Here is a 13,801-nt window from a genome sequence, read left to right as displayed (position 1 = left end):
ACCAACAGAAGGAAGATCAAAAATTAAAATATGTCAGTGGTTTCAAGGTATAGACTGGATCACTGTGGAAAACAAAAAAGAATTATGCATTAGAGCTATATTAAGAAATACCTATTACAGATGTGAAAAAATAATTTTACACATTTTTATTTTCTCTAAAGTATTTCAGCTATGGGCCAAAATTTTTAAACTTGGATTTGTAAAGGCAGACACCTGAATCCACAGTTACATACTTTAGTAAGTGGTGTGATTTTCAGTAACACCTGTAGCTTCAATTAATATCAGAACTATAATGTAAGGGTTGTTTTTGTAGTAAAGAAAAAAAACGGACTGGGCTTACTCTATAATAGCACATTTAAAACCCATTTTAAGGTGGTAACCACGACTCTTCTCTGTCTGTCTTTCGCACAAATCATAGAACATCAGAGTTGGAAGAGACCACAAGGGTCAACTAGTCTAACCCTCTGCCAAGATGCAGGATTTGTTGTGTCAAAACCATCTAAGACATCTGAAATGTCTTTAAAAGGTTTTTGTTTTCTCTTCGTGGGTTGTATGGAAAATGAGTCAAATTATTGACTGAGGCTGTATTTGGATAATGGCCATACTGAAAATAATAATACCTCTTATATAGCAATTTTCATCAGTAGATCTCAAAGCACTTATGTCTTTAATGTTTTTATCCTCACACTATCCTTCAGAGATAGGGAAGTACTATTTTCCCAGTTTTGCAGATTGAGAATTGAGGCATAGAGAAGCTTAGTCACTCACCCACTGATCTACATTACGCGTTTTAACCGAATTTAGCAGCGTTAAACCGATTTAACCCTGCACCTGTCCACACAGCAAAGCCCTTTATATCAATATAAAGGGCTCTTTAAACCGATTTCTGTACTCCTCTCCGATGAGGGGAGTAGCGCTGAAATCGGTATTGTCAGATTAGGATTAGTGTGGCCGCAAATCGACGGTATTGGCCTCTGGGCTGTATCCCACAGTGCACCATTGTGACCACTCTGGAAAGCAGTCTGAACTCGGATGCACTGGCCAGGTAGACAGGAAAAGCCCCTCGGATTTGTGAATTTCATTTCCTGTTTGCCCAGCGTGGAGCGCTGATCAGCATGGGTGGTGATGCAGTCCCAAATTCAAAAAGAGCTCCAGCATGGACCGTACAGGAGATACTGGATCTGATCACTGTATGGGGAGACAAATCTGTTCCATCAGAGCTCCGTTACAGAAGATGAAATGCCAAAGCATTTGAAAAAGTCTCCAGGCTATGATACAGAGTCCACAGGACAGTGCTGTGTGACAAGCGTAATGGGAAGCCAAAGAATCAAATGGATGCTCACGGAGGGAGGGAGGGGGTACTGAGGACTCCTGCTATCCCAGAGTCCCTGCAGTCTCAGAAAAGCATTTGCATTCTTGGCTGAGCTCCCAATGCCTGAAGGGTCAAAAACATTTTCCTGGGTGTTTCAGGGTATATGTCGTAAATTTACACCCTTCCTCCCCCCCCCAAAAGAAAAGGAAAAAAAAAGTTTCTCGCCTTTTTTCAGTGTCACCATATGTCTACTGCATGCTGTTGGTAGACAGGATGCTGCAGTGCTGAACACCAGCATCCCCTTCCCGGTGGCAGACGGTACAATATGACTGCTATCCATCGTCATTATCAGCCTGTGAGTGCTCCTGGCTGGCCTCGGCGAGGTCAGCCGGGGATGCCTGGGTAAAAATGGGCATGACTCCCGGTCATTCCCGGCAGATGGTACAGAACGGCTGGTAACCGTCCTCATCATAGCAACTGGGGGCTGAGCTCTATCAACCCCCACCCTTTCATGTCTAAAGAAAAGATTCTGTACTGACTGGATTGTCATAGCAGTGGGAGGCTGTGCTTCTCTCCCCTCCCCACTTTAATGTCCTGCCTGGTCTATCATAGCAGCTGGAGGCTTCCTCCCCCTCATTTTATCTCACTAAAAAGTCAGTGTTTCTTATTCCTGCATTCTTTGTTACTTCATCACACAAATGGGGGGACACTGCCAGGGTAGCCCAGGAGGGTTGGGGGAGGAGGGAAGCAACAGGTGGGGTTGTTGCAGGGGCACCCCCTAGAATGGCATGCAGCTCATAATTTCTACGGGATCTCTGGGGCTCTGACATGGAGCGGCTGTGCTCTCTGGTTCTCTAGTACATTTGCCCCATATTCTAGACAGGACTGACTCTATTTTTAGACAAAACATAAAGAAGGGAATGACCCAGGGAGTCATTCCCATTTTTGTCCATGCGCCCCTGGCCAACCTCAGCGAGGCCAGCCAGGAGCACCCGTGACAGCAGCAGACGGTACAAAACGACTGATAACCGTCATCTCATCGCCAATTTAAAATGGCAGGCAGTGCAATAGGGATGGTAATCGTCTTTGCTACCTTGCAAAGGCAAATGAATGCTGCTGTATAGCACTGCAGTACTGCATCCAGTACACATATGGTGACAGTGACAAAGCAAAACGGGCTCCATGGTTGCCATGCTGTGGCGTCTGCCAGGGCAATCCAGGGAAAAAGGGCGAAAATGATTGTCTGCCGTTGCTTTCACAGAGGAAGGATTGAGTGACAACATTTACCCAGAATCACCCGCGGCACTGTTTTTGCATTGGGATCTCAACCCAGAATTCCAGTGGGCGGGGAGCCTGCGGGAACTATGGGATAGCCGCAAGATAGCTACCCACAGTGCAAAACTCCAGAAATCGACGCTAGTCTCGGTACATGGACGCACACCGCCGAATTAATGTGCTTAGTGTGGCCGCGTGCACTCGACTTTATACAGTCTGTTTTACAAAACCGGTTTATGTAAAATCGGAATAATCTCGTAGTGTAGACATACCCCAGAATCACAGAGTCTGTTGCAAAGAAGGGCATTGAACTCTGTCTCCCACATCCTAGGCTAGTGCCCTGGCCACTGGACAATCCTTCCTCTCAGAAGTACAGTATGCTCCTGATCTCCACTTTTAAAAGGCATATACAAAATAGACGGATGAGTGTTTAAAAACATATGCATCAGTTAAGTTTTATTCAGAGACCTGCATGCTCTAGAAAACAAGGAGCTGAGGATTTTGTTAAAAGGTAATTCCAGTGAATGACTTATCAGTGCAGGAAAAGATCCACAAAATTAGTATCTGAGTGCATCTGAATATATCTTAAAACCCTTAGGCTTAGGGCAGTCTTGGCAGCCTTCAACCCTGTTAAAACTTATGGTAGCAGTTACCCTGCATTACATTTTCTGGGCAGCCTTATATTGTGGGAACAACAGGCTTTCTTCTGCTGGAACAAGGCTTCATCTCAGCAGTTCAGGGGAGTGATGTTGTTAGTAATTTTGACCCTACACATCAGGAGATGACTTAGTGTTAGTTTTTTGACAAGGGAGCTGGCAATTTCACAATGTTTGCAACATAGTCATTTGTATGTCTGGAGTCTTTATACAACAGACAGATCATAGTACAGGACTGCAGTTCAGCTGCATGCAGGATGTTGATTAGGCTGCAGGGGATGTCTGTCTTTTTAGGGAAGATAGGAGGAAAGAGAAGACGTTCTAATGGAACACAATCAAATTTTGAATTTGTAAAGGATGCCCAAGGCTCTAGCTGTTTTTGTAGTGATAATTACACGGGTTGCATTTATTTTTTTTGTGAACGTGGCTGCCTTTGAGCAATGCTAAGACTCAGATAGGGGTTAAGAAGTCACTGTGCTGTATATAAATCAATCTCCATAAGTGAAATGTCAGACATTTAGTAGTATTGTGACTTTATTAAATCCTACAAAAGAGAATATAAGAAGACTTCGTTGGCAGAGAGGCAACATCTCTTCTTTTACTTTTCCTTATTGCAGCTTCTGGGATTTTTTTTCCAGTCATTTTTTGCTTTATTCCCTTGTTAGTAGTTCAGAGGTTAGAAAGGTTGAGTGGTATAAACTGTTTTACAAGAGATAAGTGCTAGATTCCAATGTGGGTTCTGGTCTTCCTTTGGAATTAAGACCATGTTGATTAGGAATTATTTTTGGGAGGTTCTGTCGCCTGTGTTATACAGGTCAGACTAGATTGAAATGGTCCCTTCTGGCTTTGGAATCTATGAATTAGTTTCATGAGTAATCTGTTAATTAAGATCAAGATCAGTTTGCTGGTTGGCCCTCATGGACCTCTCCTAAGCTTTCATACTACTGCTTCAGTAAATAGGAGATATTGCTAGTGTGTCTGTTACTGGCCTCAAATGGTTCAAGTCCTCTCTAGAGGAGAGGATTCAATTGGTGGTGATGGACTTTTTGTGTGTCACCACTAAGGGATTTGATGTGCTGTCCCTCAAGGATCAATCTCATATCCCATGATTTTCAGTGTATGCATAATACCTCCTGGCAAGATAATCTTTAAACACACACTAGGGTATCGTCATGTTCTTCTTCGAGTGATTGCTCACATCCATTCCAGTTAGGTGTGCGCGCCGTGCGTGCACGTTCGTCGGAAACTTTTTACCCTAGCAACTCCAGTGGGCCGGCAGGTCGCCCCCTGGAGTGGCGCCGCCATGGCGCTCGATATATACCCTTGCCGGCCCACCCGCTCCTCAGTTCCTTCTTACCGCCGTGTCGGCCGTTGGAACTGTGGAGCGCGGCATTGCTGTCCTCCACGTCCCTAGCTCTCCTTGTTAACTCTCGTTATTGTTATAGTTGTTAGTTAGATCGTTAAGTGTAGTCAAGTAATTAGGTGTAAATAGTGTTGTAGATAGTTGTTCGCCGGGGGCTGTAGCCCTTCCCGGCACCCGGCACCGGGCTCATGCCTGGTTTGCCGGGCTTTAAGCAGTGTGCGGCCTGTAAGAAGCCTATGCCTACCAGCGACCCCCACGACGCGTGCCTGAAGTGCCTGGGGGAATCGCACAGATCGGACAAGTGCCGCATCTGCAAGGCTTTTAAGCCCAGGACAAAAAAGGAGAGAGACCAAAGACTCAGGACTCTCCTCATGGAGGCGGCACTTGACCCGGCGGCTTCGCAGGCCGTGATCTCGGCGCCGGCACCGGATCGCACCGGCACCGGGAAGACTCCCCGGCACCGACCTTCTCCGGCACCGGGTGCAGAGCCGAGACCGTCAGCGTCTGCTACTCCAGCCAGGCAGACCCGACTGGAGCGCCCGGCATCGACGTCGGCCGCGGCGCCGCCGGCACCGTCGACTCCGGGCCCGGCGGGTCCGTCGAGTCCGGTGCCGCCAAGCTCCCCCATAAGATCTGGGGTTGAGCTATTGGTCCCATCCACGCCGGAGACCTTCGCCTCGGCACGGGACCTTATTGCCTTAACGGAGTCTACTCAGCTGCCACCCCCGGTACCTCCGGTGCGGGTCGCATCTAGAGGCAAGCCCATGATGTCGGCACCGTCTCGGGACTCGCGCTCGCGATCCAGGTCCCGACGCCACGGCCGATCAAGATCCCACCGCCGCTCGCAGTCCCGGCACCGCTCCCCTCGGCGGTACCGGTCGCACTCGCGGCACCGATCGACCTCCAGACGGTCGCGGTCTGACTCCAGCCGCCGATACCGGCACCGTGACTCCAGGAGCCAGTCCCGCCGTCACTCGCCGCGCCGGTCGACCTCCCGGCACCGAGCTGGTGGCAGGTCCCGGTCCCGGTCGACCTCCTGGCACCGCGTCGGTGGCAGGTCCCGGTCCCGATCCCGGCACCGAAGCGGCGGCCGGTACCGGTCCAGATCCCGGCACCGAGACAGAACCCGGTCCCGGTCCCGATCCCGGCACCGCTATGACTCCCGATACCGATCCCCGGCACCGAGAAGATCTTCGGTGCCGACCCGCGCAGACCCTTACCAGCCAGGGTCGGCCCCGCCATGGCCTTCTAGGCAGCCGTCGGTGTCTTCACAGACAGACAGCGGGTATGCGCTGGGCACCGACCGGCAGGCGGCGCTTTTCCAAGACCCGCCGCAACAGGACCAAGGCCCGCAGCAGTGGGGGTTTTGGACCCCCTGGGCATACCATCAAGCCCAGGGCCCCTAACAGCTTCCTGCTAGGCCTGCGACGACGGAGCACAGGGTGCCGGAAGCCTCGTTGTCTCGCCCCCCTCCCTCCCCGGATGGAGAGGAAGGGTCCAAGCAGCAAGACTCCGCTCTGGCTCCTGAGACAGAGGCGAGGGCCGAGGGAGACCCCCCATTGGACACTTTCTTGCCGGGGGTCTCCTCATCCTCCTCCCCTGATGAAGCGGTGGCTGGCACCTCCTCCAGCAGCCCCCCCCCCCCCCCCCGCTGGATCTCAGGGCGCACCAAGACCTCCTTAGGCGAGTAGCTCAGAATCTGAGCCTACAAGCCGAGGAGGTCTCTGAGATCGAGGATCCGATTGTCACCATCCTCTCGTCGGATGCTCCCACCAGGGTCGCCCTACCCTTCATTAGGACGATCCAGGCCAACGCCAATACAATCTGGCAGTCACCGGCCTCCATCCCCCCTACGGCGAGGGGCGTCGAGAGGAAGTACATGGCCCCCTCCAAAGGCTACGAGTACCTCCATGTCCACCCGACACCGTGTTCCCTGGTGGTGCAGTCGGTGAATGACAGGGAGCGTCATGGACAGGAAGCTCCAGCCCCCAAATCCAGGGAGGCCAGACGTATGGACCTCCTTGGACGCAAAGTCTACTCGGCTGGGGCCCTGCAGCTCAGAGTTTCGAACCAACAAGCCCTGCTCAGTAGATACGCGTTTAACTCGTGGGTGGCAGCGGACAAATTTAAAGAGCTGCTGCCACAAGACGCCCGCCAGGAATTTGCGGCCATCCTAGACGAGGGCAAGAAGGTTGCACGAACATCGTTGCAAGCTTCTTTAGACGCTGCAGACTCGGCTGCCCGCACCCTCGCCTCGGGGGTAACGATGCGCCGTATCTCCTGGTTGCAGGTCTCTGGCCTTCCACCGGAGCTCCAACATACCATCCAGGACCTCCCGTTCGAAGGCCAGGGCCTGTTTTCGGAAAAGACAGACCCCAGACTTAAGAGTCTCAAGGACAATCGGGTCATTATGCGCTCCCTAGGGATGCACATGCCGGGAACGCAGCGCAGACCCTTCCGGCCACAGCAGCAACAGCAGCGCAGGCCATACCCCCAGTTCCGCCAACGGCAGGACCTCAATAGGCGCCGTGGCAGGAATGGAAGGCGTAGGCATTCGGGGAACCAAGGGGGCCAGAATCAAAGCTCCTCTAAGCCCCCACCTGGACCCAAGCCTTCATTTTGAAGGTGCACCCGAGGGCGCAGTAACATTTTCCCCCACGGATCCTTCCCCCCCCGTTTTCCAACCGCCTTTCGTTTTTCCTTCCGGCGTGGACCCAAATAACATCGGACTGCTGGGTCTTGCTTACGATGCAGACGGGATACCGCCTGCAGTTTACATCGTTTCCTCCTTCCCGCCCCCCTTCCTCGTCCCTCTTCAGGGACCCCTCTCACGAGCAATTCCTTCGACAGGAGGTACAGACGCTCCTCAACAAAGGAGCTATAGAGGCGGTTCCGGAAAACGAGAAAGGCAAGGGGTTTTATTCCCGCTACTTTCTGATCCCCAAGGCCAAGGGAGGCCTCAGGCCTATCCTCGACCTGCGAGAGCTCAACAAATACCTGGTGAAGTTGAAGTTCCACATGGTATCCCTGGGGACCATTATCCCATCCCTGGATCCGGGAGACTGGTACGCCGCCCTCGACATGCAGGACGCTTATTTTCACATCGCCATTTGGCCACACCACAGACGTTTCCTTCGTTTCGTGGTGGGCCCCCTTCACTACCAATTTGCAGTCCTCCCATTTGGCCTTTCTACGGCCCCGAGGGTATTTACAAAATGCATGGCAGTCGTTGTGGCACATCTTCGGCGCAGTCGTATCCACGTGTTCCCTTACCTAGACGATTGGTTAATTCGGGGCACGTCGGAACTGCACGTTTGCAGCCACGTCCGCGTGGTCACCGGCCTGTTTGCTACCTTGGGCCTCATGATCAACATGGACAAGTCCACCCTGATCCCCACGCAGAGGGTGGAGTTCATCGGGGCCGTCCTGGACGCCACCGTGGCCAGGGCTCTTCTGCCGTTGCCGAGGTTCCAGGCATTGTCGGCGATCGTTCAGCGATTGCGGGCAGCCCCCTTGACATCAGTAAGGACATGTCTAACCCTGTTAGGCCACATGGCAGCATGCACGTTTGTGACCGGTTATGCTCGGCTCCGCATGAGGCCCCTCCAGTTGTGGCTCATCGAGCATTACCGGCCGGCAAGGCAGCCGCTAGACATGCTGATCACAATCCCCCAGGGGGTGTTAGATTCTCTCGACTGGTGGCTAGACCAGTCCGTAGTGTGTGCGGGGCTCCCTTTCCACCCACCTCAGCCCTCGGTGTCCCTGACAACGGATGCCTCAGATCTCGGCTGGGGGGCCCACCTGGGAACCCTGAGAACGCAGGGCCTGTGGTCCCCGCAGGAGGTGAGGTTGCACATCAACATGCGGGAGTTGAGAGCGGTCCGCCTTGCTTGTCAAACGTTCTGTCACCAGCTTCAAGGTCGTTGTGTCGCGGTGTTTACCAACAACACGACGACCATGTTATATCAACAAGCAGGGCGGCACCAGATCCTCTCCCCGATGTCACGAGGCGATGCAACTCTGGGACTTTTGTGTAGCCCACTCCATTCACCTCACGGCTTCCTTCCTACCCAGAGTACGGAACACACTGGCGGATCGCCTGAGCAGATCCTTCCTATCACACGAGTGGTCCCTTCGCCCGGACGTCGCCCTCTCCATCTTCCAGAGGTGGGGTTATCCCCGTGTGGACCTCTTCGCGTCCGGGGGGAACAAGAAGTGTCAGGCGTTCTGCTCCTTTCAGGGCAGGGAGCCCGGGTCGATAGCGGATGCCTTCCTTATTCCGTGGACGACCCACTTGTACTACGCGTTTCCCCCGTTCCCTCTGGTCCACAGGGTCCTTCTGAAGGTGCGCAGGGAGAGGGCTCGCGTGATCATGGTAGCCCCGGCGTGGCCCAGGCAACATTGGTACCCCATGCTGCTGGACCTGGCCATAGCCGACCCAGTTCCCCTGCCCCTTCACCCAGACCTGATTACCCAGGAGCACGGGACTCTCTGTCACCCGGACCTGCAGTCGCTGCACTTAGCGGCGTGGTTCCTGCGTGGCTGACCGGTTCTGAACTGCGCTGCTCCACACCGGTACGGGAGGTGCTTTTGGGCAGCAGGAAGCCTTCCACGAGAGCGACATACTCGGCCAAGTGGACGCGTTTCTCCTGTTGGTGCGTGGAGAAAGGTCTCCGCCCTATGGAAGTTTCGGTGGCCAATATCTTAGACTATGTTTGGTCCCTCAAACAACAGGGTCTGGCGATATCGTCGTTGCGGGTCCACCTGGCAGCTATCTCCACCTTTCACCCGGGTGGGGATGGCCGCTCCGTTTTTTCTCACCCGACGGTGTCTAGATTCCTTAAGGGGCTGGAACGTTTATACCCTAACGTCCGACTCCCTGCTCCAACCTGGGATCTTAACCTGGTGTTGTCTCGGCTCATGGGGCCCCCCTTTGAGCCGTTAGCTACTTGCTCCCTACTCTATCTCTCTTGGAAGACTGCCTTTTTAGTAGCTATCACCTCAGCTAGGTGGGTGTCGGAACTCCGGGCTCTTGTGGTAGACCCCCCGTATACAGTCTTCCACAAAGATAAGGTGCAGCTGAGGCCACACCCTGCCTTTCTCCCCAAGGTAGTCTCGACCTTCCACATCAACCAAGAGATATTCCTCCCGGTTTTTTTCCCGAAACCTCACTCTTCAGGCAGGGAGCAGCAGCTCCACTCGCTTGATGTCCGTAGGGCTCTCGCGTTCTATGTGGAGAGGACCAAACCGTTCCGCAAATCCCCCCAACTTTTCGTGGCAGTAGCGGACCGCATGAAGGGGCTTCCTATCTCCTCGCAGAGGTTATCCTCATGGGTTACTTCCTGTATCAGGACCTGCTATGAGCTGGCCCATGTTCTTACGGGCCGTGTGACTGCGCATTCTACCAGGGCGCAGGCGTCGTCGCTGGCTTTCCTCGCCCGTGTGCCCATCCAGGAAATGTGTCGGGCAGCGACCTGGTCATCGGTCCACACCTTTGCTTCCCACTACGCCCTGGTCCAGCAGTCTAGAGAGGATGCGGCCTTCGGATCTGCAGTGCTCCATGCCGCGACTTCTCGCTCCGACCCCACCGCCTAGGCATGGCTTGGGATTCACCTAACTGGAATGGATGTGAGCAATCACTCGAAGAAGAAAAGACGGTTACTCACCTTTGTAACTGTTGTTCTTCGAGATGTGTTGCTCACATCCATTCCACACCCGCCCTCCTTCCCCACTGTCGGAGTAGCCGGCAAGAAGGAACTGAGGAGCGGGTGGGCCGGCAAGGGTATATATCGAGCGCCATTGCGGCGCCACTCCAGGGGGCGACCTGCTGGCCCACTGGAGTTGCTAGGGTAAAAAGTTTCCGACGAACGTGCACGCGCGGCGCGCACACCTAACTGGAATGGATGTGAGCAACACATCTCGAAGAACAACAGTTACAAAGGTGAGTAACCGTCTTTTGTTGATGATAAAGTTACATCTCTCTTGTCGGATGGACCCTGCCACTTAAGCCTCTGCTCTAGAGGAGTGCTTGGATAATATTTTCAGCTGGATGTGTCAGAGCTATCTTGTCCTTAGTCCTGTGAAAACAAATGTCTTACCGATGGTAGAGCTCATCATTACTGTTTTCCTTGGTGTTCCCACTTACTGAGAGGGATTCATTTCGGCAATGAATAGGTTAAAAATCTTGAAGTCACTTTTGGTCATGCATTATTACTTGCCATGGATGTTTTTTAGACTGTGTCTGATTTATCTTGCCATGAACTCAGAACAGCAGCACAGGTCCTTTATGATCATAAAATATGATTAATATATTTCCATTTTATCAAGATTTCTCCACTGATTTCAACATATTCAGACTTCACAAGCATGTTTGCTTGCCACCTGGAACAAGTGTGATAATATTTTGGCTGCCTGTAGATTTACTTTAAATTATTATTTATATTAGATGTTTACATGTTAGTTTAAATTAACAATGTTGGCTATTTTTTTAAGAAGTCTTAAAGATTGTAGATCACTTCTTTTAGCCTCACCATGATGAGTAATTACACTCAAATACTTTATGCTTTTTAGGTGGCATGTCGCCACATCTTCCATCACAGACAAGGTAGCCTTTCAGTGCAGATCTTGCTTTCCCATGACTTTCCAATTCCTTCTAAAAAAACGTTTATTTCAAAGCCCTGGTCTGCACTACAAGTTTAGGTAGAATTTAGTAGTGTTAGATTGATTTAACCCTACACCCATCCACACAACACAGCCATTTTTGTCTACTTAAAAGGCTCTTAAACTCAACTTCTGTACTCCTCCCTGATCAGGTTAAATTTGGGGTAGTGTGGGTGCAAATTGACGGTATTGGCCTCTGGGAGCTATCCCAGAGTGCTCAATTGTGACTGCTCTGAACAGCACACTCAACTCAGATACACTGGCCAGGTAGACAGGAAAAGCCCCACGAACTTTTGAATATCATTTCCTGTTTGGCCAGCGTGGCGAGCTCAACAGATGACCATGCAGGGCTCATCAGCACAGGTGACCATGGAGTCCCAGAATCATAAAAGAGCTCTAGCATGGACTAAACAGGAGGTACTGCATCTGATTGCTGCATGGGGATATGAATCCATGCTATCCAAACTCCGTTACAAAGACGAAATGCTGGAATATTTGAAAAAATCTCCAAGGGCATGAAGGACAGAGGTTATAACAGGGACCTACAGCAGTGCCGCATGAAACTTATAATAATAATAATAATAATTAATTGGAGATATACCTATCTCCTAGAACTGAAAGGGACCCTGAAGGGTCATTGAGTCCAGTCCCCTCCCTTTACTAGCAGGACCGAGTACTGATTTTGCCCCAGATCCCTAAGTGGCCCCCTCAAGGATTGAACTCATAACCCTGGGTTTAGCAGGCCAATGCTCAGACCACTGAGCTATCCCTCCCCCTCAGGCAAGCCTACTAAAGAACCAGAGGGGCAAATGGCCGCTCCGGGTCAGAGCCCCAGACATACTACATCTATGATGAGCTGCATACCATTCTAGGGGATGCCGCTACAACTACCCCACCCCTGTGCTTCCCTCCTCACACAATCGACTGTATGAAAACGGTTTCTGAAAAATTGACTTCTATTAAATCGACTTAATTTTGTAGTGTAGACATACCCAAAGATAATTTTTAGTATGGATTACTGGTAGCTCTGAATTTATTACCTTTTCAGCTTTCTTCCTCCTTTTTTACAGGCTCACCTTATTAGTTCGCCTCGCTTGTAATTTAAGGAAAGCTGTGGCTTACATCTCATATTTATAATTATATTGTTGGATTTTTTGTGCAGTGCCTACAACTAGGTTGATTTTTGGTTTTAAAATAGAGTGATGGAAAAAAAATCTTGTGTTTAAGTTTTTATTGTTGTTATGTTTTGGTTTTCCTTCATCAGAATCACAATAAGCCAGAAATTAGCGTAAAGCAGTTTATAGACTGGATGCGTTTGGAGCCGCAGTCTATGGTATGGCTACCGGTTCTGCACCGAGTGGCAGCTGCAGAAACAGCAAAACACCAGGCCAAGTGCAACATCTGCAAGGAATGTCCAATTGTTGGCTTTAGGTAAGAGTGGAATTGGTACAGAGTTTTATGGACAGAGCCCTACCAATTTCATGGCCGTGAAAGGACTGTGAAATAAACCCTTCCCCATGAAATCCGATGTCTCCTTGTTCCTAGGAGCACCCCAGCAAAGGGGGCTCCTAGCTCCAGCTGGGCTGGAAAGGGATATCCTCCTGCACAGCTGCTCAGGAGGGTAGGGGAGACTAGACCTACCTCCGGGTGCCTCCACCTGCTGTAGTACACTCTGGGACTGGGCAGCAGCCCCAGAGTTTCCTGCAGATGGATGAAGTGTGTGGAGCTGGATCCGATCTTCCCTGTGCTGCTGGGAGTGCCCCAGGAAAGGGGCTCCTAGGTGCTAGTCTGGACAGGGCTGGGGCAGGACAGGACTTGCTCTTTGCCTGCAGGGCTGCTCTTGGGTATCTCTCCTGGCTACCGATAGCTCTGCATCCCTCATCCCCACTCTGTCCAGCTCTGAAGGTAGCACAGAAGTGAGGATGGCAATCTCATGACCTCCCTACAAGAGGTTTATGACACCCCTTCCTCTCATCTCCTTTTGGATTGGGACCCCCACGGTTACAAGACCGTGACATTTCATATTTAAACATCTGAAAACATGAAATTTATCAAATTTCAAATCCTATGGCCATGAAATTTACCATAATGAACCATGAATTTGGTAGGGCCCTAGTTATGGGTTTTTCTTAATATAACAGATCATATCTTCCCGCCAATTTACGTGCCCTTCTTTGTTTTGCCACTCCCCTCCCTTCTGACTATTGAGTTCCTCTTGCTCTCTCCTCAGGCTGCTCAGAATCTGGATTTCATTGCTGTGTCCCCAGAGCTAGTTTATTTTTCTACCACCTGCAAATGGTGCTGATAGACTCTAAAGCACTCTGTGATTGACCGGTGTACCAGAAATGCTATCACAGAGGTGTCTTTGCATCAGTGGAGGCAAATAGGCACTGAATGAAGTATAAATAAGCTTATGTGCTCTGTAGACATCAGAAATAGAACTGAGCAGCAGGAAAATATATATATATATTTTTCCCATGTTTATACTTTACACTGAGTCTGACATTATGCTCTCCAGCAAATCATGCCAGAGTA

At 51.0% G+C, this 13,801-nt stretch overlaps 1 protein-coding gene and 1 long non-coding RNA gene across 4 annotated transcripts in view; one reads left to right on the top strand and one right to left on the bottom strand.

Moving 5' to 3' along the window:
- UTRN (utrophin) overlaps positions 1–13,801 on the top strand; it is a 565,218-nt gene that overhangs the window by 477,368 nt on the left and 74,049 nt on the right. For all 3 annotated transcript variants that reach the window (XM_050949465.1, XM_050949463.1, XM_050949464.1), the window contains one exon: positions 12,531–12,697. In XM_050949465.1, the coding sequence (XP_050805422.1) occupies positions 12,531–12,697 (167 nt within the window). The remainder of the gene's footprint in view (positions 1–12,530; positions 12,698–13,801) is intronic.
- LOC127049346 (uncharacterized) overlaps positions 1–13,801 on the bottom strand; it is a 202,779-nt gene that overhangs the window by 186,363 nt on the left and 2,615 nt on the right. The gene's annotated exons all lie outside the window — the stretch shown is intronic.

The sequence above is a fragment of the Gopherus flavomarginatus genome, chromosome 4, assembly GCF_025201925.1.
Source record: "Gopherus flavomarginatus isolate rGopFla2 chromosome 4, rGopFla2.mat.asm, whole genome shotgun sequence".
Lineage (NCBI taxonomy): Eukaryota > Metazoa > Chordata > Testudines > Testudinidae > Gopherus > Gopherus flavomarginatus.
This window is presented reverse-complemented; position numbering and strand designations above follow the sequence as displayed.